Raw genomic sequence first — 24,378 nt, forward strand, 5'->3', positions numbered from 1 at the left:
AGGGACACTCATTTCCACAGCTGAGCCTTTGCTATAATAATGCATGCCTCTTTAAGCTGTTTGTAAAATCAACACTATATAGCTGAAATTGTTTACAATGCATTTTAAAAAACTGTAGAAAATTTTTCATATCAATTTCATAATTAACGTACCTCTCCATCCCATCCATTGGAGGAGACGCTCATTTCCACAGCTAAGCCTTTGCCAATAAAATGATCTTCTATTTACAAATTGAACACTGGACAGGGATCAACCTATATATGATTTTTGCAGTTTTGCTTACCAGAAGGTGTAAGAAGATGATGTTCCTTATTGAAGTGGAGAGCCCTGGACAAGATTCCAACTACTTATTATAAATTCCACAGTATATTTTTAAATACAAACTGTAAATTATAGAATGATAAAAATAAAAAGGAGAGATCATTGTGGAATAAATTATTATGTTTTAATGCAATGAAGTGATTATGACAACTAAATAGTACTGGATGACTTAGTCAAAGTTCAAATTTACTGTTTTGTTTACCATATTCAATAAAATTCTTACTTGTTTCTAATTGACTAGTGACAGTAGTGTAGTACACTGAGACAATTAAGACAAACACAGACACTAAATACAACACTGTATATTAAAGAGAACATCACAAATTATATACGAGAAACATTTACGTACATTGTGAATGGTTCCCTTCAGGTGGTCAGTAATGTTTATTCCAAGGAATCTGAACATGCTGGCCCCCTCCACAGCCAATGGAGCTGGAAACCTGCCTCATTCCTAAAATCCTTGGCCTTTCTAGCACTAAGAGAGACATTACTGTCATGGCATTATTTTGTCAATAGGTAAATTAATCCTCTGCAAGCTATTCCATGAGTGTTGGTGACCAGGTTTCAATGGTGGTGTTTTGATCTGAAGATGTAAACTTGTTGTGCCAATGTGTACATCAGAGATGGTAAAAACATTCTGGAATATAAAAGATGTCCCAAAGTTATGCTAGGAGTTATTTTGAGGAAATTTCATACATTACTTTTTGAGCAAAGGAAAAGTACCTTTAAACAGAAGAACATAGTATCAACTGTAAAGTATTAAGAGTAGTAGCACCATAGTTTGAAAGTACACATCTGCATCAGTATTTGGGCAGTATTCTGCTATTGAGTAAACTATTAATTCAATAAAGCAGCAAATAAAACTTAAGTAAAATATTAAATTATCTGTCAAGATCCTAGACCAAAAGAACAAGTATGGAAAACATTTGAGCAAATCTAGTGCACCGTGACTTCTGAAGAAGAAATAGTGTTTCAAATGACGAGTCAAAGCCATTTATAAATCACATTTGAAGCAAGGTATAACATGTTAGAAATCCTTCAAAAACACACAGTTCATGCTGTTCTGTGCTGATAAGTAGGCAAAGATTCTACCTTGCCTTTATAAGCAATTAACAGAAAGTACTCCTGTAGTTACTGAAACCAGGACATTGACTACTATTATCACCTAAGGTAATTGTAGTCTATTCGATTTTTGATGAGTACAAAGTTCAGTCCTTTAGTATTCTTGTGAGTTTAGGTCACCTTAATCTATTGATACACTTAAGATGAGGATAAACCTTGCATATATTTACTTAAATGAGATATCAAAAGTGGACATTTGGTTATTGAAATTTCAGCTATTGTTGGTGCAAATGCTGAAATCAGCACTAAATATGACAGATCTTCTTTTAGTGTTAATATGACCTTGTAAGCAAGTAGCTAAAACCAGCATAGAAAGGCCGAGATATCCAATGACGGTCTACTGGAAAAGCAAGTTCAGAAAACAAGTGAACTTCTACAAGTATTCTGTTCTGCCGTACATTTTGTTGTACAAGAACAAATTAACACAGTCTGGTTATCCTATGGAGAAATGTTGCCTGGATGGAACATAATAAAACTAGACTTTAACAATGCTTCTGTAGAAATGTTTGCAAAGTATTAAAACATGTTCATTATATTAATTTTACTGCACAAGCATGTTTTATGGTTGTGGCTTCACAATTCCGGTTAAATATACTACAGTAAGCATGTAACTGATCTAGTCCTTTATTATTTTTCCTTAAATGTTCAGTTTTCCCTAGGTTTACAATAATAACTTCCTTAGTCTTGACTTTTTTCTTTACTTACTTTTCAATATCAAAAGTAAATTCAACAATATAATATTGCATACAAATGTCAAATTCAAAAATTGAAGTAAATGCATTTGTTTTCTTTGAAAATTATCTATTGTTAAAGCAGAATTCTGGCTTCCTTTTTAAACAAGGATCATATTACTTCTCATTTGTATTTTACTTTCCGCAGGAATTAACACACCCCCTTGTTGCATCCTGTTATTCAAACGGTATTTCCCCTAGTTTTAAGTCACAGAGGCAGTGAGAAAAGGGGGAGGCTAGCTTCATATTTACAAAAGCCATGTAAAAACTAGCTCATAATGAAAAAAAAATCAGTCTTAGGTCATGCAAGTGTTGGGAACTGAAAGTATAAAAAGGTTCTTTGTTGTTATTCTGGTAAATAAAATAGTATTTTACCATCTGTGGAAGTTTTAATACAAATAAAGGATGATCAAGATTTAGTAAAGCAAAATGTTTAAAAACATTACCTGTATATTATACAGTATATATATATATATATATATATATATATATATATATATATATTATATATATATTATATATATATATATATATATATATATTATATATATATATATTTATTGCTGTTTCGCACCTTATAATTGCACAGTCAAAATTACTAAATGCCAAAGTTAAAAGCAACCTTCTGACTATATATGACTAAATATGCAAAGGCAATGGAATGTTTGCATTCTAATTGAACTTAAGCAATTAAACTTAATCCAATATGATAAAAGATCCCAAATTGAGCAGTGTACCTTAACTCAGATGAATATTGAATACTGTGTTAGCTAAAAGGGAAAGTAAAACATTTGGACTAAAAATTGGATTTCAAATAAATAACTGCATTAATATGAAGACAATAATTGATCTACTATCTAAATTACTGTTGGGACATTTATACAGGCCTGGGAATGTGAACAATAAAGTACAGTAATATATTACCATACAGTACAAAAGCTCCCAATGACATACAGTACAAATAAGCATGTATTAAATAAAACTCCAAAATACATTTATACACCATATATTATATACATAAAATAAAATAAATGCAGAAATATATTTTTATTATAGTAAAAAATATGGCCACATCTTCTTAATTAAGATATTTACAGCTATTCTGCATTGTTGGGTTATGTTTTTGTTATAAATTAATGGCATTCTTAAAATATTTACTGTACTTATGCATACCCAGAGCAGACATGATAAAGTGGTACTGACAGTAATGCTAATAAATCATATGCTCTTTGCTTTAATTGTCTTTACATGGTTATCAAAAAATTTACCATTTCATATTTTTAATAGTATTAAAAAGGCAATCTTTGACATGTAAGATTTGATGTTGTAAATGCATTTGCTTCTAGAATTTTAAACCATCACACCAATATGGACTTCTTGATCATGGGTAGCTGAGGATCTCACAGTGAAGAACCCAACTATTTCTGTTCAGTTAGATGTTACAGCAAAATAGATTTGTCACATTCATTTTTAAAGAAAACTTTCTTTAAAATCAATGTATTATAAAAGGAATTAAAAACATATTATCAAGAAAAACTGCACTTGTTCAAGAGTTACTTCCTCAGGCTGAGCAGTCTTTAACAATGCATTCAAAATGTGTCTACTCCTTAACAAAAATATAATTTTGATTTTCTAGCCATCTATCATAACAACATTCACCTTCATACTGGAACATAATCATGTTTTAGGAGCACCGGCAGATCCTGTCATGCAAATACAACTGGATAATTTACTTTTGCTTTTGTTTATATCAGTTTGTGCTGAAATGTGAATAGTGGCATATTAAAATGTTTGTTCATGCAATTGCACATGCTGGTAAACATGTTAAAAAAAAAAAAAAGTGAATGGGACATTCCCTGCAATCAATTTAAAATCTACTTGGAAGGAGCGAGTTGAGTATTTCTCTTTAGGCCTCCTTTAATCTGCAAATGAAACAACACTGAATGCTCATTGTACACTAAAAGAACTTTTACCAAGGTATAAGAGAAGCTTGTCTTAATAAAGCTTGTCATATATAGTTTAACTTAATATAGCTTCACAATGGGTGTGAACACAGTATGATAAAACATACAACTGTTATTAGCAGCGACTTGACATATGCTATGGGATAGTTTTAGAGAAACAACAAACTATACTGCAATTTTTACCTTTTTTTTTTTTAAAAGAGTAGGAAATATTAAAAACCAAATTTATTCTTCTAATAATAATAATAATAATTCATTACATTTATATAGCGCTTTTCTCAGTACTCAAAGCGCTATCCACACAGGGAGGAACTGGGAAGCGAACCCACAATCTTCCACAGTCTCCTTACTGCAAAGCAGCAGCACTAAACTGCAGCTCTGCCCGTGTAGTAGTGAAACAGGACAGTGAGGAGGGCCCTGCTTGGCTCCCCACCCCTGACGTCATGCTTCCCCTCCCCTCGGCCCGCAGCCTCTATCTTGGATTTGTATGAATATATCACTCTTGCAAGTGAACTATGATTCTTAGTGCGATGACAGAAGTCGCAAAATCAACTGTAATGTTCAAGGAAATTATTAAAAAAAAAAAAAAACAACAGATCTAAATCTGTTAAGTAGTTCTCTTGTTCGCTAGCTAATCGGAGGTAAGGTACGTACCGAGGCTAGTGCGTGAGTGAGAAAGGCCACCCCCCAAACCCTTTCCAACCGAAACCCCACACCACCCACTCGGCCAGCTGCATGTTTCTCGGATCCATGCAAATAAATCGGTACTGCAAGGGAAGTATGATGCTTAGCGCAATGAGAAGTCGCAAAATCAACTGGAATGTTCAAGCAAATAATGGAAAAAAAACCCGATCTAAATCCATTAAGTAGTTCTCTCATGAAAAGTGGACAACAGATAGATAGATACAGTAGACAGACAGACAGACAAATAAAATGATCTGTATCTGGCATAGAAAGGTCTCTATTTTTTTTTTTACACAAAGGCAAATGATCAAGTTAGACTGTGTTGAAATTAAATGTATAATGTATTCATTACATTTCTGTGGGTACTACCAGTATCCAAATGAGGCTGAGGTACAAAATACTATAAATAATGCTGTCAATGTGCAATTTTCACAACTTGTTTTGTTCTTCACAATGAAAACAAATTATGTTATGCATCTCATTCACCCATTTTAAAACCATTTTTTATTGCTTGTAGAGCTTCATTGCTACTCAGGCAGGAGTTAACATAAACTTCAAATGCAAATTCCTTGCCAGCAAAGTATAAAGTCCTTACAGTTCATGCAAGCATGACTCTGATAATACATTTCTTTGCAAAGCATCTTGGATATGTACACCGGCACTACCCACATCAATCATCAGCCAGCTATCGTTCTGTTACAAATTACCACCATTCACAATGCTTTGGGAGTATCTGTAGGGTAGGACTACACAATCTGTGAGCTACTTCAAAATCTTCACTCTCTATGTTAGTTTTGTACTTCTCTGTTAATTTTATACCATTTATTGATTTTAAATAATGCACTATAAGGATTCTAGATAAATAACTATTCTGAACTACACAGTCATGAATATGTGATGAATACAAGAGTGTATTCAATTGCTCAATCTGTGAAACATGTAAAGAGACACTTTGCTTCCTGCTTTGTGTCCAGTATTGCCAGAATATGAAACAACTCACTTACAAACCCATCCTTCTTGCCTCTAGCAGAAAAGACTGCAAAAGACAGAAAGTAAATGCTTCATTATTTTCTTTTTGATAAAAATTACCCATAAACACAATTCGCATTTTTATCACCAGAAATGTTAATATTTCAAGCTCATTCTCAAGTCTTTTCAGTGAACTGAATAAAAAATCTCACTGAACCTCTCTACATTCATTAAAAAAATGCACTCTCTTTTTGAATAGAAGGCTGTCTATTTCATTTGGAACAATATCATTTACCAGGAAAATATATGAATAGGCTGTTGTTAAAACTCATGTACAAATACAACATTATTTTAAGATAAAGTTTTAAGATTACAGTAATCCCTCCTCAATCGCAGGGGTTGCGTTCCAGAACCCCCGCGAAAGGTGAAAATCCGCGAAGTAGAAACTATATGTTTATATGGTTATTTTTATATTGTCATGCTTGGGTCACAGATTTGCACAGAAACACAGGAGGTTGTAGAGAGACAGGAACTTTATTCAAACACTGCAAACAAACACTGCAAACAAACATTTGTCTCTTTTTGAAAAGTTTAAACTGTGCTCCATGACAAGACAGAGATGATAGTTCCGTCTCACAATTAAAAGAATGCAAACATATCTTCCCCTTCAAAGGAGTGCGCGTCACAAGCAGAGAATGTCAGAGATTGAGAGAAAAAAGCAAACAATCAAATATCAATAGGGCTGTTTGGCTTTTAAGTATGCGAAGCACCCCCGGACAAAGCAGCTGCAAGTAAGAGAGCAATGTGAAAGTAGTCTTTCAGCATTTTTTAGAGGAGCTTCCGTATCCTCTAGGCCAGTGTGCGAACAGCCCCTCTGCTCACACCCCCTCCGTCAGGAGCAGAGAATGTCAGAGAGAGTGAGAGAGACAGAGAAAAACAAACAATCAAAAATCAATACGTGCCGTTCAAGCTTTTAAGTATGCGAAGCACCGTGCAGGAAGCATGTCGCTTGACAAAGTAGCTGCACGGAAGGGAGCAATGTGAAGATAATCTTTTAGCATTTTAAGACGAGTGTCCGTATCGTCTATGGGTGCGAACAGCCCCCCTGCTCACACCCCCTCCGTCAGTAGCAGAGAATATCAGAGCAAAAGAGAGAGAAAAGTAAACAATCAAAAATCAATACGTGCTGTTTGATCTTTTAAGTATGCAAAGCACCGTGCAGGAAGCATATCGCTTGACAAAGTAGCCACATGTAAGCCCAGCAAGGATGGCAGCAATGTGAAGGTAATCTTTCAGCGTTTTTTGAGGTGCGGCCGTATCCTCTAGGGGTGCGAACAGTCCCCATGCTCACAATATATTTAAGGAGTTTTATTTAATACGTAATACGCGCTCTGGTTGGGTAGCTTCTCAGCCATCTGCCAATAGCGTCCCTTGTATGAAATCAACTGGGCAAACCAACTGAGGAAGCATGTACCAGAAATTAAAAGACCCATTGTCCGCAGAAATCCGCGAACCAGCAAAAAATCCGTGATATATATTTAAATATGCTTACATATAAAATCTGCGATAGAGTGAAGCCGCGAAAGTCGAAGCGCGATATAGCGAGGGATTACTGTATGCCAACACTGACTGAAGACTCTATACATATACACTTTAAATTTAAAGTAGATTTGTCTGTTTGATAACTGGATACAGTGATCCGAACTGAAAACCCTCAAAACGCACTTTCAGGAAAAATGCCTCAAAATTACTTTTAACAAAATAGTTTAATCAGAATTATCATATTATGAAGTTGCATACAGAGTGGGAAGTTACATCTTTTTTCTGTTCCTCAGTTGATAGAGTGGCATATATCTACAGAAACTGGTTTATTTTGACTTTGGAAATGTATTGTTACAGCATAAGAGCTCACATTAAAAATACAGAATGGATAAATATGTGTACAAGTCTTTTGTATTGCAAAAAATGATGACTTTAGAGGGGAGTGAATACCTTTGCACACCACAGTAACTGCTAAGGATGTCTGCTGGTGAATCGTGAAATATCTGTTGTTAAGTGAGGTGGCTAATTGACAAGACAGTCAATGCATGGTTAGCTTATTACCACCCTTTAGGTAAGTTGAATGTTCTTTGTGCTAGTGCAGAGGGATGCCTCAATCAGTATTAATATTTAAATCTAGGAGGAAGACTTTTTACTTTAGTTTAGCACACCCTTATTAGGAATGCTGATTAGCTGTTCATATTGCTAATCTGTCTGCTAGTTGTCACTTGGCAATACTTGTACAACAATAAGCTATTCTTCCACCCATAGAAAGTTTCACCAGAGACAGGGAATTCCCTGAGATTTAGCAATAAAAGGAACTAACCTGCTTCTCATTACAATGTCCAGCATGTAGTTAGTTTCAGGGCTGTGGAGTCGGTAGATAAATCCTTCGACTCCAACTCCTTAGTTTCCGGTACTTCAGACTCCGACTACCCGAATTCCTCTGTATTTAATATGCTAATATATTTTCCATGTTGATTGAAGGAAGGCAACATACACGTCATTTAACTACAGAACTACTGGCTAGGAAGCTGGCTCTCTACCGTATTGGCCAGTTTAAACAAAAGACAAGAACCCCTGAACACACATCAGGCCATAGCACACACTTCCACCTGCATCATTACACTTGTTTACACTCAAATTAACTTGTTAAACACATTATATCTGAAATAAAATGAAAACACTTTTTGTAATGTACCATAATCCAGATTACAATATGTGAATATCAGGTTGTATAATAACTCAGCTGAACTTCACACTAGCAGTAACACAACTATGCACTGGGCTTTATTCTTACATCAGAGAAGTACTTAATTATGACTATTGTTTGTGATATGGGACATTTAAACTTGTTGTATTTTTTTTTTTCATTACAATTTAAATGTACTAGGAGCCGAAGTCAGTACATTTTTGCCGACTCCGACCCCGATTCCAGGTACCCAAAATTGTCTCAGAATCCAACTCCTCGACTCAGACTCCACAGCCCTGCTTAGTTTTAGGTAGAATGCAGAATGTCTGGGAGAGGGAAGCTGGCCAGTAAGTCTAGGTAATCAGAACTATAACTTTGCCTGATAGTTACGAGCTCATCAAAAGTTTATTTTCCTAAGGAATGTTGTTGACTGGAGTTTTTGTTTTCCTCACTTTTGTTGTCAACTGGCTATATGCTGCATATAAAGATAATGGATTTTATATTTTCATGATATTTTTCTTAATCAATTAAACTGCTATATTTAGGTGTTTGTTTAATGTAATATATGTGTCTTTATGTATACACATGAGTGATTTGTAATTTACTATTAAAACATTACAGCTACAAATATGACCAGGTGCTCTGAGTCTGTAACCAATTAACAGCACTATATAAAAAAATAACTGAATTTAATCTCTGCAGTCTCTTTTATGTAGTGCTCAAGACTATTTACATAATGCTATATAATGTAAACATTAAAGGAAAATTCACTTCAGAAAGTTAAACGTGACTTTTCATAGTACTTTTTCTTATAATCAAATAACAGGAAAACAAAGAAAAAACTAAAAAGATTTTGCTTAATACTGTGGATTCAGTACTGTGAAAAATCCACATTGTGAATTTCCATGCAGTTCTTACTATGTTTCATGCAGCTTATAGCCCTTGGCAAAGAATTCCCTAGTACTCTGTGTCTTACCAAATTTCTAGCTTGACTGCAAAACTCAAAGATCTTTCCTCATAAACATCTTTTAAGAGAAGACTACTGAAAAGATTCATAACTTAGCATTTTCTAGGGATGTGCCTCATTTAAGAAATGCCCAGGTTACAACAGACCAGTGTTTCTTCAACTTTTTTTTCTCGTGACCCAATCTTGCCTTTCTTATTATGTTCTACACCCAGTCTATGATGACTGTCACATCAGTTCCCCTTTGAAGAATTGACACCAACAGTCATAGCAGAGAACTGTCAATTCCTTAAACTGCCTGCAGTGACTCATCACAAGACCCTTGGCAAACTGTATGTAACCTTTTCCCATTGAATACAATACAATGGTTAGTCACAACATTGTATCAACCAAAAGACATCGAATCTAATCCATAGTTTAAGAAGCTAATCATTAGACTATATAATTTTATCTCTGATTTTTAAAGTACAAAAAATACTAAAAAAATACCACTAACAGCACAAATCTTTTGCATGCAGCAAAAAGAACAGCCCATCAAATATATTTCAAAAATAGTGCCTAAAGACAGCCTGTGTCCATCTGGACAGCCTTCAAGACTACTCAATAAATAAAATAAAAACTTTTTCTTCACTTCATCTTCTCGTTTGTAATTCATTCATTGTATTTTGTCTGTTCTCACTAAGGTAAAATGTGTTTTGCAAACATGCACTTGTAATAGCATGTTTGTTCTGTATTTAATTAATTAAGATATTTTGTTTTATCACAAAAACAATACTGCTGCCTAAAGAAATACAACACGTGTGTTAAGCTGCAAATGGTACTAAACTAGTTAAAAATGAACTCAATGATGAATTTTATTTACTGGAACACCTTTTACTGATAACACAGCTTTATAAGCATACTGTTGATATATCAAAGTCCAGTTTTAACTTTTCAAAGTGTGTTATCTCTGCCTATAATATTTAGAAGTTCAACCAAAAGGCAGCACTGTAAACAATACTATCTAATTATTAACTTACCTTAAGGGAGTAATCTGAGTTTACTGATATCAGCTACATTTTCATCACTCTCTTTTACAGTACCTCAACCAGAAAAAAACTACAGGATTGGTAACTGTTGACTATGTGATTATATGCAGACTGGGTGTGGTAGTACTTGTACTTTATAAATAAACCCATTTTCTATTGTTGTACTAAGTGCATTATGGTAGTTCCAAATGCTTTAAAACATAAATATTAAATATGCAATAACAATAAATAGCAATAGTCATAAAATCATATGTTAACTAAACTAGATTATAGGCCTTAACTTATATCACTACTAAGTTTTGATACACTTTTTAAAGCATTATCACTATAGATAAATTTAAGATATCAAGATATTTCAATTTCCATGTAAATCCGGTAGACTGGAGACTTTTCAATGATACATATCACTTTTCCATGTAGTGTTTGTAGTCGTTTGAAATCTGCAGAGGTTTAGGCTGTCCATCCTACTTCTGGGAGAACAGATTACATCACACCCATGTATGTATAGTGATGGCAGTCTTTTCCAATAAGAGTACATATTTTAAACTTTGTTGGCCAATCAGAGGATTGACTGGATATCAGTCTGTGTCAATTTCAAGCTCTGTAAACAACTCATGGTGTTTATTGACTCTTGAGAAAGAGTTCTATTTAGAGATTTGTAGAATCTGTGGATAGGTTTCTGTGAGTTGCAGCTTTAAGAGAATATGGCTGTGAAACATGTTTCAACAAGCCCTAGGTATGATACATGTGGTGATGTGAAGAAAGGGGATTCCTCTGTACCGGAGTCATACTGTACTGTCCAGAGGAGGAGCATGCCTTCGCAGGAGGGCCTCAATCCAGATATTATCTGGCTAATTAAATTTAAACTTTACAGCTAAAGTACACAGCAGTTTATATGAAATTACTTTTATCTTTTTATTTTACTGGTTTTGCCCATAAATCTTATGTACATCAGCTGTGCTTTTTATGTATAAGAAAATGCTGCTTATTTTCCTTTTACTCAGCAGTGCCTTTAATTTATAAAGAAATGCCATATCATTTCACGGCTATAAAATGTTGGCACACACATAGTGGTGGGCGGTATACCGGTTCATACCGAAAACCGTTTTTTATTTTTTTTATGATATGGATTTTTCTTATACCGCAACATCGGTTTAAATTGCCTAAACGACGTTCGGAACATGGCGCAGCGGGAAACTGTTCAAGTGGGGACCTTTTTCACTACTACACCGCTAAACACAGATTTGTTGCACTAGGGCTCTTTTTCACTGCTACACCACCAAATAGTGGGCGGTAGCATAGGTATGCCGCGCAGTGAAAATGGACAGACAGCATTGCCAAAACTGAACTAAAAGTTGAACATGATGAACAGAAGAACTTTTGCCGAAAAAAAGGAGTCACGTCCGTCGCCTGGAGATACTTTAGTTTTAAAAGGTCAGATGTGTAAATACTGTTTCTATACTACTAGACAATACTGCAAGCCAAGTTGTACTTGTTTTTGTACTTGCTAGTGTATGTTTTGCTTGTATTCATCCTGTGCTGGCGACTCGTTCAGAGATGGGTGCAACTCTGAATAGATGGCATAATTAAACATGTATAACGAAGATATTTTTAAAGTACTGAACACTCCGTCGGCTAAGTTAATAACTAGTTTTAATTTCACAAAGACGTTTATCGTGTAGTGATTGGTAATGTAGAGAAAGAAAAAAGGAAAGATAGGAACTGGGGTTTTGGTAGAGAGCAGGAATATCATGAAGTGAATGGATTCTGTGCGGTGATTGCTGCAGGCGCCTGCTCTTAGTGCGGAGGAAGTCAGTTTAAGAAGCGTAGTGATTAACGACTGGGTCGGGGAACACTTAACACAAAGTATTTGATGTGCTGCATTAACTTGTGACGGGGTTTGAGAAAATCTAGTAAATTAAACATTGATTTTAGGATGAAGTTTAGTTTACAACATTCTACTTTAATTATAAAATAAACTATGAGAATAAAGTGGAAATGTCGACTTTAATCTTGACATAGTTAACATGTCGAATTTATTCTCGACATATAGTTTGTTTTTTTCTTCCGTGTCCATATTTTTTTTTCTTCACAGTGGCCCTAATGTGCTTTCATAGGGCTATACCACAAACAGCATTATAAATGCAAGTTGCAGTTTTTATTATTTATGTACAGTATATAGCTTAGCTTGAAGCAAGGTCCATATTAATGCAGTTTGCCTAAATGATGGTACAGTTGGTAAGATGTCATCACCAAGTTGCACTTGTTTTATTTTATTTTAATTTGGTGAATACTGTGTAATGCACCTGGGCTTGAAGCTTTGAAGTAATGGTGCAACTATCAGTAATACTATTATGTGTTTTATTGTTATTATTTATTAGTTTAAATATTATGCAGTTTAATGATGGTAAAATTGTTTAAAAAGTCACTTTAACATGTCTGTGGACAGAGATTGTTAACATTAACAGAAAGTGTAGTTGGTTTACAAAAAATATTTACTATTTATTCCTTTTCTAAGACGTGTTCAGTGCAATCCAACTTTTGACAAACACCTCTGGATATTTTACTAAATCTAAATGCCTCTTTGGATGGTTTAAAATATGTTGTCAAAATCATAGTTTAAGCTTTTGTAAAATTTGTTCAATTAAAGGTTCTATATTTTGACTGCATCTGTCATGCAATGTGCTTCCTTCTCTTTAGTGCCACCCCCTTGAAAACTATCACTTTATGGGGTCATGCAAACCTGGATTAATACTTGTGTGCACATTAAAATGTCTTTTTGTACGATGTACACTTCTCATAACAGTCTAATAGGTTATTCTTAGCCAGTCTACTGCAGTAATTGCAGTGGAAAATGTGGTTAACATCCACTCATGCATGAGGAAAAAAATACCGCCTAATACCGTGAAACCGGCAGAATTTAGAAAAATACCGTGATATACAATTTTGGTCATACCGCCCACCTCTACACACACATGTTCAGAAGTACAGCAAAGACTTACAGTAACTTTTATTTTATCAAAAAGGATTGAGTAGTTCATTTTTTCAGATTGTTTCACTCAGTATGATCTAGTTGTTTTTTCAATAAAAAAAATTTTAAAAAATGCAGTTTTTGGTATTTTTTTCTTTTTCCTTAATATTTATATATTATACTGAGTAGTATACTTATAACTGTAATTATTGGAAAGGCTAATAAGAGCTGAATCAATGGTCATAAAGCACTTTATAGACAAAAATAAGGTACTGTATGCTTAGGGGCTTAGGTCTTAGAAGGTTAAAAAAAATGGAAGATTAAAAAAATACACCTGAAAAGCAAATTTTTTCACAACATTTTTTGCCTTGTTGTACTATAAAAGTTAGATAAAATAGACAGAGCACTGCCCATTTTTATTATGTGGCTATAATACCAAGCGTTACATAGTACATGCATCATATGCTTAGCAACAAGGTGTCATAATGTTCAACTTTCTAAAATGGTGGCACCGATCAAATACAGAAACAAAAATGGCTTCTTCTGTGAAAAATACATAAACAAAATGGCAGTAACCGTAATGCCACTGAAGAAAAGGTAAAAAAATATAAATTTAAAAAATCTGAGCTTTATTTGAGCAACCTTGACAACAATTAATATCCTGATTATCCCATCAAGCAATGAAATTACTTGGCAAAAAGCCTTCTTATTAGTCCAAGTCTTTGCTATATTTTCCACTGCTGCTATCTGTTAAATTCATTTTGTTTTACTATTGCACTCTGAAACTGACCTTTGTAAAGCATAGTCAATCTCTTGATGTTTAATTTTATTTCACTTGTCTGAATTTTTGTCAGATTTTATATAAAGTATCTATCTATCTATCTATCTATCTATCTATCTATCTATCTATCTATCTATCTATCTATCTATCTATCTATCTATCTATCTATCTATCTACCTATCTATCTACCTATCTATCTATATTTGATAAATAAAGTGTATCTGAAGTGTTTCAGTTCCGAGTGCAACAAAAACATGTTTGACCAACTTTTTGCCACACCCTATATACCGCCTTTTGTCCATCTCTCATACTAAACGTGGAGAAAAAATTAATATAGCAGATCAGGGTACTAGACTAAAAAACTACTTGAAAATAGGATTGTCACAATACTGAAATTCCCAGCTTTGAGAAAGTACTTGATTTTCGATATCTCAGGAAGGCTGAGGGATACACAGACTTAAATGTCAACATTTTCATAAATAAATAAAAAAAAAAAAAAAAAAAAAGATAAATGTAACTAAATAAAGTTAGATTATTTTTGAGGTGAGTGCATTTGTTCAAAAGCCTCAGAGACTGTCACATACTCAAAAATCAATAAAATGGGTAACAAAAAAATTGTTTATGAAATTTACATTAATGCAAACAATATTCTTTTTGAGTGACTAATGCATCAATTAATGTTTTATTACAAAGCTGCACTGTGTTCTCAAAAATAACAGCATCTCACTAGAAAATTATTTTCTGCTATAAGCTATAATAATTATTGTGGACAGTGGAATTAAATAGCAGTAGGACTCTAGCAATGTTTGTTTTAATAATGTTAATATTCATTCTTTATATTATTATATTTTGTATGCTGTATGACATGATACAACATTTTTTGTCATGGTAACTTAAATCCCTCAATTTTGCAAGGGGTCAGTCCAAACTCGTACAGTTATTGTAATATTAATAATTAATGTTTAGATATAATAGACAGAGCACTGCCCATTTTTATTATGTGGCTATAATACCAAGCATTACATACTACATGCATCATATGCTTAGCAACAAGGTGTCATAATGTTCAACTTTCTAAAATGGTGGCACTGATCAAATAGAGAAACAAAAATGGCTTCTTCTGTGAAAAATACATAAACAAAATGGCAGTAACCATAATGCCACTGAAGAAAAGGTAAAAAACTAATTTAAAATGTCCATGACAATAGTACAAGATCGCAAAAATGACCAAAGGCGCTATAACGCACCTAAATATAATGAGGTTGCTTTTATTTTTCAAAATGATGATGGAGAACCACCACTTGAAAGAGATCTTCTTATACACTGAAAACCAACTGAAGATAATACAAACCAAAGAACAACACAAAGAATTAGTGTCCTTGATCCTAATTTGGAACCCATGGTTTACCCATTGTTATTCCCCTATGGGGATCAAAGCTGGGGAATTGACATACCTTTGCAAAAGAGCCCACAAGCTTTATTAACTTTAGCAAACCAGTCACGCAATCCTAGAGTTAGAGTCACTCAAATGCAAGACTACAGTTACCTTTCCATAAGAGAGGATTTTAACCCCTTCTTAAATGCTGGCCGTCTTACACAGCAATATATAGTTGATGCATATGTAAAAACAGAAGCCAACAGACTCAATTATATACGTCAAAATCAGCCTAAATTGCACGTTGAAAAATACTCAGGATTAATGGATCATTTACTTAATGAAGCCAATGAAGCAGGCCTGAGTCCTGGAAAAATGTATATTTTGCCTTCTTCATTTGCAGGTAGCCCCAGAAACATGCTACAAAATTATCAAGATGCTATGGCAATTGTCAGAAAATATGGAAAACCTGATCTTTTTATTACAATGACATGCAATCCCAAATGGGAAGAGATTGTAAATAACCTACAACATAGTCAAACTGTTGATGGACAACCACATTTGGTTGCAAGAGTATTTCACCTAAAACTGAAAGCTCTAATCGATGATATCTGTAAAAAAACATATTTTTGGAGTCCTAAAAGCAACGGTCTACGTGATAGAATTTCAAAAGAGAAGTTTACCACATGCTCACATACTTCTCATTCTTAAAGAAAGCTGTAAACCAAAAAATGAAGAACTAACAGATAAAATTGTCTCTGCTGAAATCCCTAATATAGAAATCACTCCTCGCTTACATGCAATTGTAACAAAACATATGATTTATGGACCATGTGGAGCGCTCAATCCTAATTCTTCATGTATGACAAATGACAAATGCTCTAAGGATTTCCCAAAGGAATTCCAAATAAAAACTATTGCTAACAGCAATGGCTATCCAAAGTACAAGAGAAGAAATACAGGCCAAAGTATAATTCTTAACAGAAAGAAAATTGATAACAGTTGGGTTGTACCATATAATCCTTACCTAGCCTTGAAGTACAATTGCCACATTAATGCTGAAGTTTGCGTATCAGTGAATAGCGTCAAATACCTTTTTAAATATGTGTACAAAGGACATGATTGTGCTAATGTCATTCAAGAACAAGGTACTTTGAATCACGATGAAATTAAGACCTTTATTAATTCAAGGTATGTCAGCGCTCCAGAGGCAGCATGACGTTTGAATGGGTTTGAAATGCATTATCAATCACATACCATCCATAGATTACCAGTGCATCTGCCTGAAGAACAATTAGTGTTTTTCAACCCAAATGACATTACCACAGCGGTACAGAGAGCTTCAAACCGTGATACTCAATTGACAGCTTGGTTCAAATTAAATCAACAAAATGAAGCAAAGAACATATTATATTCTGACATTCCTTTGCAGTATGTGTTTGACTCTGAAAATTGTAGTTGGAAATTACGTCAACGTGGTGCAGAAAAAGTTATTGGACGAATGTATTCTGTCAATTTTACATCAGATACAGAGCGCTACTGTCTGTGTCTACTATTGCTGCATGTTCCGGGTGCAGTATCCTTTGAAGATCTGAGGACAGTACATGGAAATGTCTATCCCACTTTCCGAGAGGGCACAAAAGCTAAAGGACTTATTAACGATGATCAAGTGTGGGAAAACACTATGGAAGATGCTGTCCAATTCACAATGCCTAAACAACTTAGGGAATTATTTGCATATATCTGTGTTTTTGCATCATTACAAAATATGAATGACCTTTTCCTAAAATATGAGCAATACCTCATTGAGGATTTAGTTCACAAACATAAACAAACGCAATGATGATTGCACAATATGTCGTAACATCCCACTTAAAGAAATATCCAACATTCTGCTACTGCATGGCAAAACCTGTGAAGATTTTGGATTTCCTTACACAATGCCGAATACTGATCTACTTTCGAATACGTATGACAAGGAATTTCAAAAACACACAGCTGAACAAATGGAGAAAACATTAAACAGAGAACAAAAATCAGCTTTACAAAAAATATTGTCTGCAAGCAAAAATGACAACCTTTGCCACCGTTGTTTTTTCTTGGATGGTCCAGGAGGTAGTGGTAAAACCTATCTTTACAAAACCCTTCTCAGCACAGTTCGTGGAGAAGGTAACATTGCACTCCCTGTAGCCTCCACAGGTATAGCAGCCAATCTTCTTGAAGGTGGAAGAACATACCACTCTCAGTTCAAATTACCTATTCCGATACTTGAGAACTCAATATCAAATATGCGCCTCAATTCTGCTGATGCTGAAAATTTGAGATCATCTACAGTACTCATTTGGGATGAGTGTACTATGGCCCCCTCTATAGCTCTTGCAGTGGTTGACACACTGCTCAAACAAATAATGAATAACCACAAACCCTATGGAGGAAAAGTTTTCTTACTTGGTGGAGATTTTCGGCAAACACTTCCCGTGGTTCCTCATGGTGACCGGACAAAAATTGTCGAAGCATGTATAAAATATAATAAATTGTGGCAAAACTTCCAAGTACTTAACCTTACAAACAATATCCGTTCAGTCAACACTGAATTCAGCAATTGGTTGATCCAAGTTGGCAATGGTGATACACCACACATTGACAGTTTGCCTGAAGACATAATTGAAATCCCTTCAAAAATTTTATGCACAGAAGATATCGTCAAAGACTTATTTGGAGAAAGAATTTCTGTTGCTGATGTCTCAAAGATAGCAAAAAAAAAATCTATTCTTTGCCCAAAGAACTCTGATGTTAATACCATAAATGAAGAGGTCCTAAACATTTTGGAAGGAGATACTGTGACATTCCTCAGCTCAAACTCAATTGATGACTCAACTGAGGAAGATATGCAGAACTATCCTATTGAGTTTCTTAATGAGCTAACTCCAACAGGAATGCCAAAGCATAATCTGAACCTTAAAAAGGGAGCAGTAATTATGCTCCTTAGGAATATAAACACTAAAAGAGGATTGTGCAATGGAACCCGCATCTTTGTTAAAGACTTGAAAAAAAACCTCATCATTGCTCAAGTAATAACAGGTTCAGCTGAAGGGGACATTGTCTTTATTCCCCGTATTGATTTGGCTCCATCCTCTACTAATTTACCCTTTACCTTAAGAAGGCGACAATTTCATTAGCCTTTGCATAACAATTAATAAAGCTCAGGCGCAAACCTTAGAAAAAGTTGGCATTTACTTGCCAGAACCAGTATTCAGCCACGGTCAGTTATATGTTGCATTATCAAGAGTTAGAAGTTTTCAAGATGTTGTCGTCAAGGTTGTAGATGGTCCTGAACAAGGCAAACTGTTGCCAAACTCAGACAGAATATTTACAAGAAATGTTGTCTATAATGAAATTTTATAGAAAAATTTCATGAGGTAAAAAAATAAAATTTTTTTCCTAAATATCTTCTTCAGATATTGTGTATTACAGATTGTTACAAAGTTTTACACTAAGGCAATATTAATTATATACAGTAATCCCTCCTCCATCGCGGGGGTTGCGTTCCAGAGCCACCCGCGAAATAAGAAAATCCACGAAGTAGAAACCATATGTTTATATGGTTATTTTTATATTGTCATGCTTGGGTCACAGATTTGCGCAGAAACACAGGAGGTTGTAGAGAGACAGGAACGTTATTCAAACACTGCAAACAAACATTTGTCTCTTTTTCAAAAGTTTAAACTGTGCTCCATGACAAGACAGAGATGACAGTTCTGTCTCACAATTAAAAGAATGCAAACATATCTTCCTCTTCAACGGAGTGCGCGTCAGAGAGAGAAAAGCAAACAAATCAATAGGGCTGTTTTAAGTATGCGAAGCACCGCAAAGCTGTTGAAGGCGGCAGCTCACACCCCCTCCGTCAGGAGCAGAGAGAGAGAGAGAGACAGAGAAAAACAAAGTCAAAAATCAATACGTGCCCTTTGAGCTTTTAAGTATGCGAAGCACAGTGCAGCATGTCGCTTCAGGAAGCAGCTGCACACAGAAGGTAGCAACGTGAAGATAATCTTTCAGCATTTTTAGACGAGCGTCCCTATCGTCTAGGTGTGCGAACAGCCCCCCTGCTCACACCCCCCTACGTCAGCGCAAGAGAGAGAGAGAGAGAGAGAGAGAGAGAAAGTAAGTTGGGTAGCTTCTCAGCCATCTGCCAATAGCGTCCCTTGTATGAAATCAACTGGGCAAACCAACTGAGGAAGCATGTACCAGAAATTAAAAGACCCATTGTCCTCAGAAATTCGCGAACCAGCAAAAAATCCGCAATATATATTTAAATATGCTTACATATAAAATCCGCGATAGAGCGAGGGATCACTGTACTTACTATATTGTCGTATACGTTTCTATTTTATTTTTATTATTATTTTACTTTACACTACTGTTCTAGCGCCCGTTATTGTAACGGGCTTAATGTCTAGTTTTAAAAGAAGGCTGTATAAAGAACTCTGGTTGCAACCCTTCAAATCCTAGGGCGTGGGTTGCAAAGCATTTCCTTAGTGTTGTTATTACAGTACTATTTCTGCTTAAAGTGAACTAAGCACCTAGGGCACAGTTATTGCCTATACTGACACATTTGCTCGCAATGTCCCATTTCTTAAGATAAACACCCACAAACAGACACACTCTTTTTATGCAGGTGTTTTGTATAATAAAATTGATACAATTATCAATAGGATAAATGTTTTTTTCCTAAAAATGAATGCACAGATGTCTTGGAGAGCAGTTGACTGTGGCTTGCTCATAACTGCTTAAGCGATTCAGTTCCTAGACTTGTCAAATTCAATTCTTCTATTGGTAACTTCAGTAGTTTAGCATCTGCCCTTGTATGTGTGTGGATTTTAACTTAGCAGTGCTAAACATAAGGCTTGATGCAGTTTTGTTCTATTGAAGGAGAAGTCTTGTGTTAGCTAAATATTAACCTGACGGTGCAATATTTTTAGCTGACGTAAGAAGGTTAAGTTACTGAAGAATCATTATTGAATATGCCTTAATTGTATTTATTATTTTACGTAATTTTATAATCTTCTGTTGCACAAAATGGTATGTGGCTTGGGTTTTCTGTATGCATGAACTGTTGTGCTCACCAGTATTGCCTTACATGTGTTTGACAGATACACCCTCTGGCTGACTTTGGGCTTCTTGAGCTCTAGCTTAGGGCAAAATATTTCTTAGAAGTTAGACAAAAAATTGTTATGCTATACCCACTTACACACATACTAATGTGGAGTTGCCAATTCTCCCGACATGTGTTTGAGGATATGGAATGAAACTCTACATTCACTCAGGAAGAATATCACACCATGACCACAACATATCACAAACAACGATCAGTCAAACCAAGGATACTAAATCCGTGAAGATGTAGCATCACTGTGATTCTCCGCAACTTCTACAGAATTCAGTTAGCAACGTAAATGTTATTTTTAACTATGCTAAACACATCAGATATGCACACTATGTGTTTTTGTGCTATTTTATGCTCTTATTTACATAAAAAATTCCATCTATGCTACTGTCTGTCACAGCAAAACAAGAATTTGTCCTTATCCCAGGAAAAACATTGCCAAGAATCAGTAAAAAAAATTCATTCATTGTGCTGTTTTAAACATTCTTCAGAAATGTGGTATGGATGTTTTGTGAATTCAAAAACCTCGGCTGGTTTGGTACGTTTTGAGGTTTGTTGTTGATCAGAGATTTGAATATTTCATTATTTTTTTAAATTGGAAAATGTATACTATGATTGAGAAAAAAATAACTAACTTGAAAAATACCACACTTATCCCTTAATTTACACCATAATCTTAACTACTTTGCAAAACATTTCAATAGTGTTCAGCATAAACATTTGAAAAACAGTGACTATGTGATTTTTCTTCAGCTTAGATTATTTTGCTCTTCCTTTTTTACTACCATAAACTTGAATTCACCATAAATTCTGAGTTTTCTTAGGTCTTCATTTACTTTTGTTTAGCTCACTTATCTAAAACTCACACTCATCTGTATATTTTATTTGAATGGCTTTACATTACAAAAATTTCTAAAAAATTATTTTCTAATATTACTATGGCAGGCTCTTTCAAATTAAACTGATTTTGTACAGCAGCTGTCTAGCTGATTGGGAAAGAAAAGAAAAAAAATGAGTGACTTTCATTACTGACGTGTATATTTACAAATTGAAGTTAATTACAGCACTGTGCAGCGATCTTCTCATAACTAAAATCAAATTACATGTATTAGATATTGTTTTATGAGTAATGAATATACATGAGTCTTACCATTGAAGAAGCTTTTAGCTCTCAGGTAACTAACACTCAATCGTAGTACAGAAAGTTTATCAAGTTTGGAAATAACATCCTGAGGAAAAGGAAGGAGGCTAGCAAGTCTCTCTAGCTCAGCGTTTAGCCTATCACGATGTCTTTTAGATGGATTTGACTTGGTTCCTTCAGGTGCCGGTGGTTTTACACTGTAAAAAAAATGAACACACAAGTTAGTTCTACCAAAAAGTATGTTTAAGGGTAATACAAAATATGCAAAATTGTAAATCATTTTATTTTGCTTTAATCTTCATAAAGTTCATAGTCTTAAATCTAAATACTAGATAACAGGAAATAGAATGTAACTGTCTCATCACCTTGTCAAAAATTAGATGTTCAACCACTGAAGGTACCAAAATAAGTTGTGGCTACCTCTTGCAATATTGGTTTTCAGCTACTGTCAATCGAGCACGATCATCAATGCTTTTCCTCTTGGGTGAATCGAGCTTGGTTGTCTGCGACTGGCCATGATCCACCAGCGAAGCAGCTGCTGAGAAACGAACGCGATCCTAGAGCTGATGGATCTCATTTCGTATGGGGTTGGCCACAATAAACCTGTAATGCTTCTGCGAATCAAGGAAGATCATCAGAGCATGCAGGATTTTGACTGAAGTTTGCCATGGCCCACCTACAATGCTGCCACATCCTATCAGTGGGTCGCGGCTCAAAGGTTGGGACATGCTGAAATAATATATACTTTAACAAAGATATAATATATTGAATTATCATGGAGAGCCAATGTCTAGCCTAGCAAAATTATATGCAAAGCAGTATGGACCAAATTGAAGTCACAGAGTAAACTAAAACACATGTCTAGGAGATATTGGGAAAAAACCTAAACATAAATAAATCAACTATAACGCATACCAGTAATGTCTGGGCCGGAACGCAAACCTGGATCTAAGGAGCTGTAAGACTGCCACTACTATTGAGGAAAAATATACTATAGAGCAGTGCTCCGCAACCTTTTCTCACCTACGACACACCAAAGTTCTTCCTAGAATTCCGCGGCACATCAAAAGCTAAAATATATAGCAGTGGCGTCGCTATAGCGGGGGGGGGGGGGGGGGGGGGGGGGGGGGGGGGGGGGTTCCGCTCCGAGCGCCAGCTATTTAGGGGCGTCCAAACTACGGTACTTTCTTTTTTTTTTTGTTCCTTGAGGAGGCGCAAAAAAAAAAATTTCTTTCAGCTTTGGGGCGTCAAATTTTTCACCGCCCCGGGCAACATGATCTCCAGCTACGCCACTGATATATAGATATGAATTTAATACACAAATATTACAATAAATTTTCATTTTTTATTATAAGTATACATTTATTATAAGTATACATACATAAAAACTATACTATATTAACTTTTATGCAATCTTAATAATTATTATAACATAATGACTGATTAATGTGATACCTACGCTTGTTTCAATGAACACAAAAGTTTTATATTCGGCTCAATATTTGACAGCGCAACCCGAAGTTCTTGGTCAAGATCTTTTAAGCATGACCGCTTATCATTTTTAATTAACACAAGAGTTGTTTGTCTTTTTTGGCGTAACTGGGATGGTTTGAATTTAGATGGCGATTTAGTTTACTGGGTGCCATTGCCTTGTTTGATAGCTGATCGCCGCATATGATGCATTGTGGCTTTGCAGCCGTTTCGTCACCACACCACGAGAATCCATATCGAATGTAGTCTTTGTTGTACTTCCTTTTCACAATCTTCTTTGGGTTTTTTTGCAACACTTGTGCTGGGTTCTTCATCATCTGTACGTGAAGACGAATCTTTTCCACGTAAAAATTTATCCATATTTAAAGGGGTATAAAACTAAATATGAATCACACAAAGAACGTTAACCATACACAATTCAGCAACACAACTAATAGTAATGAATGATAACTACTGTCGCAAGACGAGTGAATGCGACGTAGCACGACTAATACGTCAGCTTGAATTGAATCTAGGTGAGGGTACGGAGCGCTCTGCCTATCAAAGCATACTACGGAGTTGTCTGGCGACTACGTAGGGCCTACGTCGTAGGCGACAGGCGATGGGATTTATTATTTCAGAGAAATGACACATAAAATTATGAAACCTTTAAAAGGCTATTTACGCGAATATTTCATTGCACGTATTCTCGTTATTGTGTTTCTAAGGAGGACCGTTGAAATATTATTTAGTTAGAAAATTGTCTTATTTGACCGCGGCACACCTGTATCGGCTCAAGGCACACCAGTGTGCCGCGGCACACCGGTTGCGGAGCACTGCTATAGAGGACTCAGTAATGACCCATCCTAATGAAATAAGATTGTAAGAATTTTATGATACCTCTAAGACCTGACTGGGGGAATATGCATGATGAAATGTTATTGGATTTTTTGTGGTAGTCA

At 35.1% G+C, this 24,378-nt stretch overlaps 1 protein-coding gene across 1 annotated transcript in view; it reads right to left on the reverse strand.

Annotated features, from left to right (window-relative positions):
- Nucleotides 1-24,378, reverse strand: part of LOC114663345 (aryl hydrocarbon receptor-like) — a 206,666-nt gene that overhangs the window by 137,294 nt on the left and 44,994 nt on the right. Inside the window, 1 exon segment of the mRNA XM_028817017.2 lies at nt 21,956-22,143. Within this exon segment, the coding sequence (XP_028672850.1) occupies nt 21,956-22,143 (188 nt within the window).

Source organism: Erpetoichthys calabaricus, chromosome 13 (genome assembly GCF_900747795.2).
Source record: "Erpetoichthys calabaricus chromosome 13, fErpCal1.3, whole genome shotgun sequence".
NCBI lineage: Eukaryota > Metazoa > Chordata > Cladistia > Polypteriformes > Polypteridae > Erpetoichthys > Erpetoichthys calabaricus.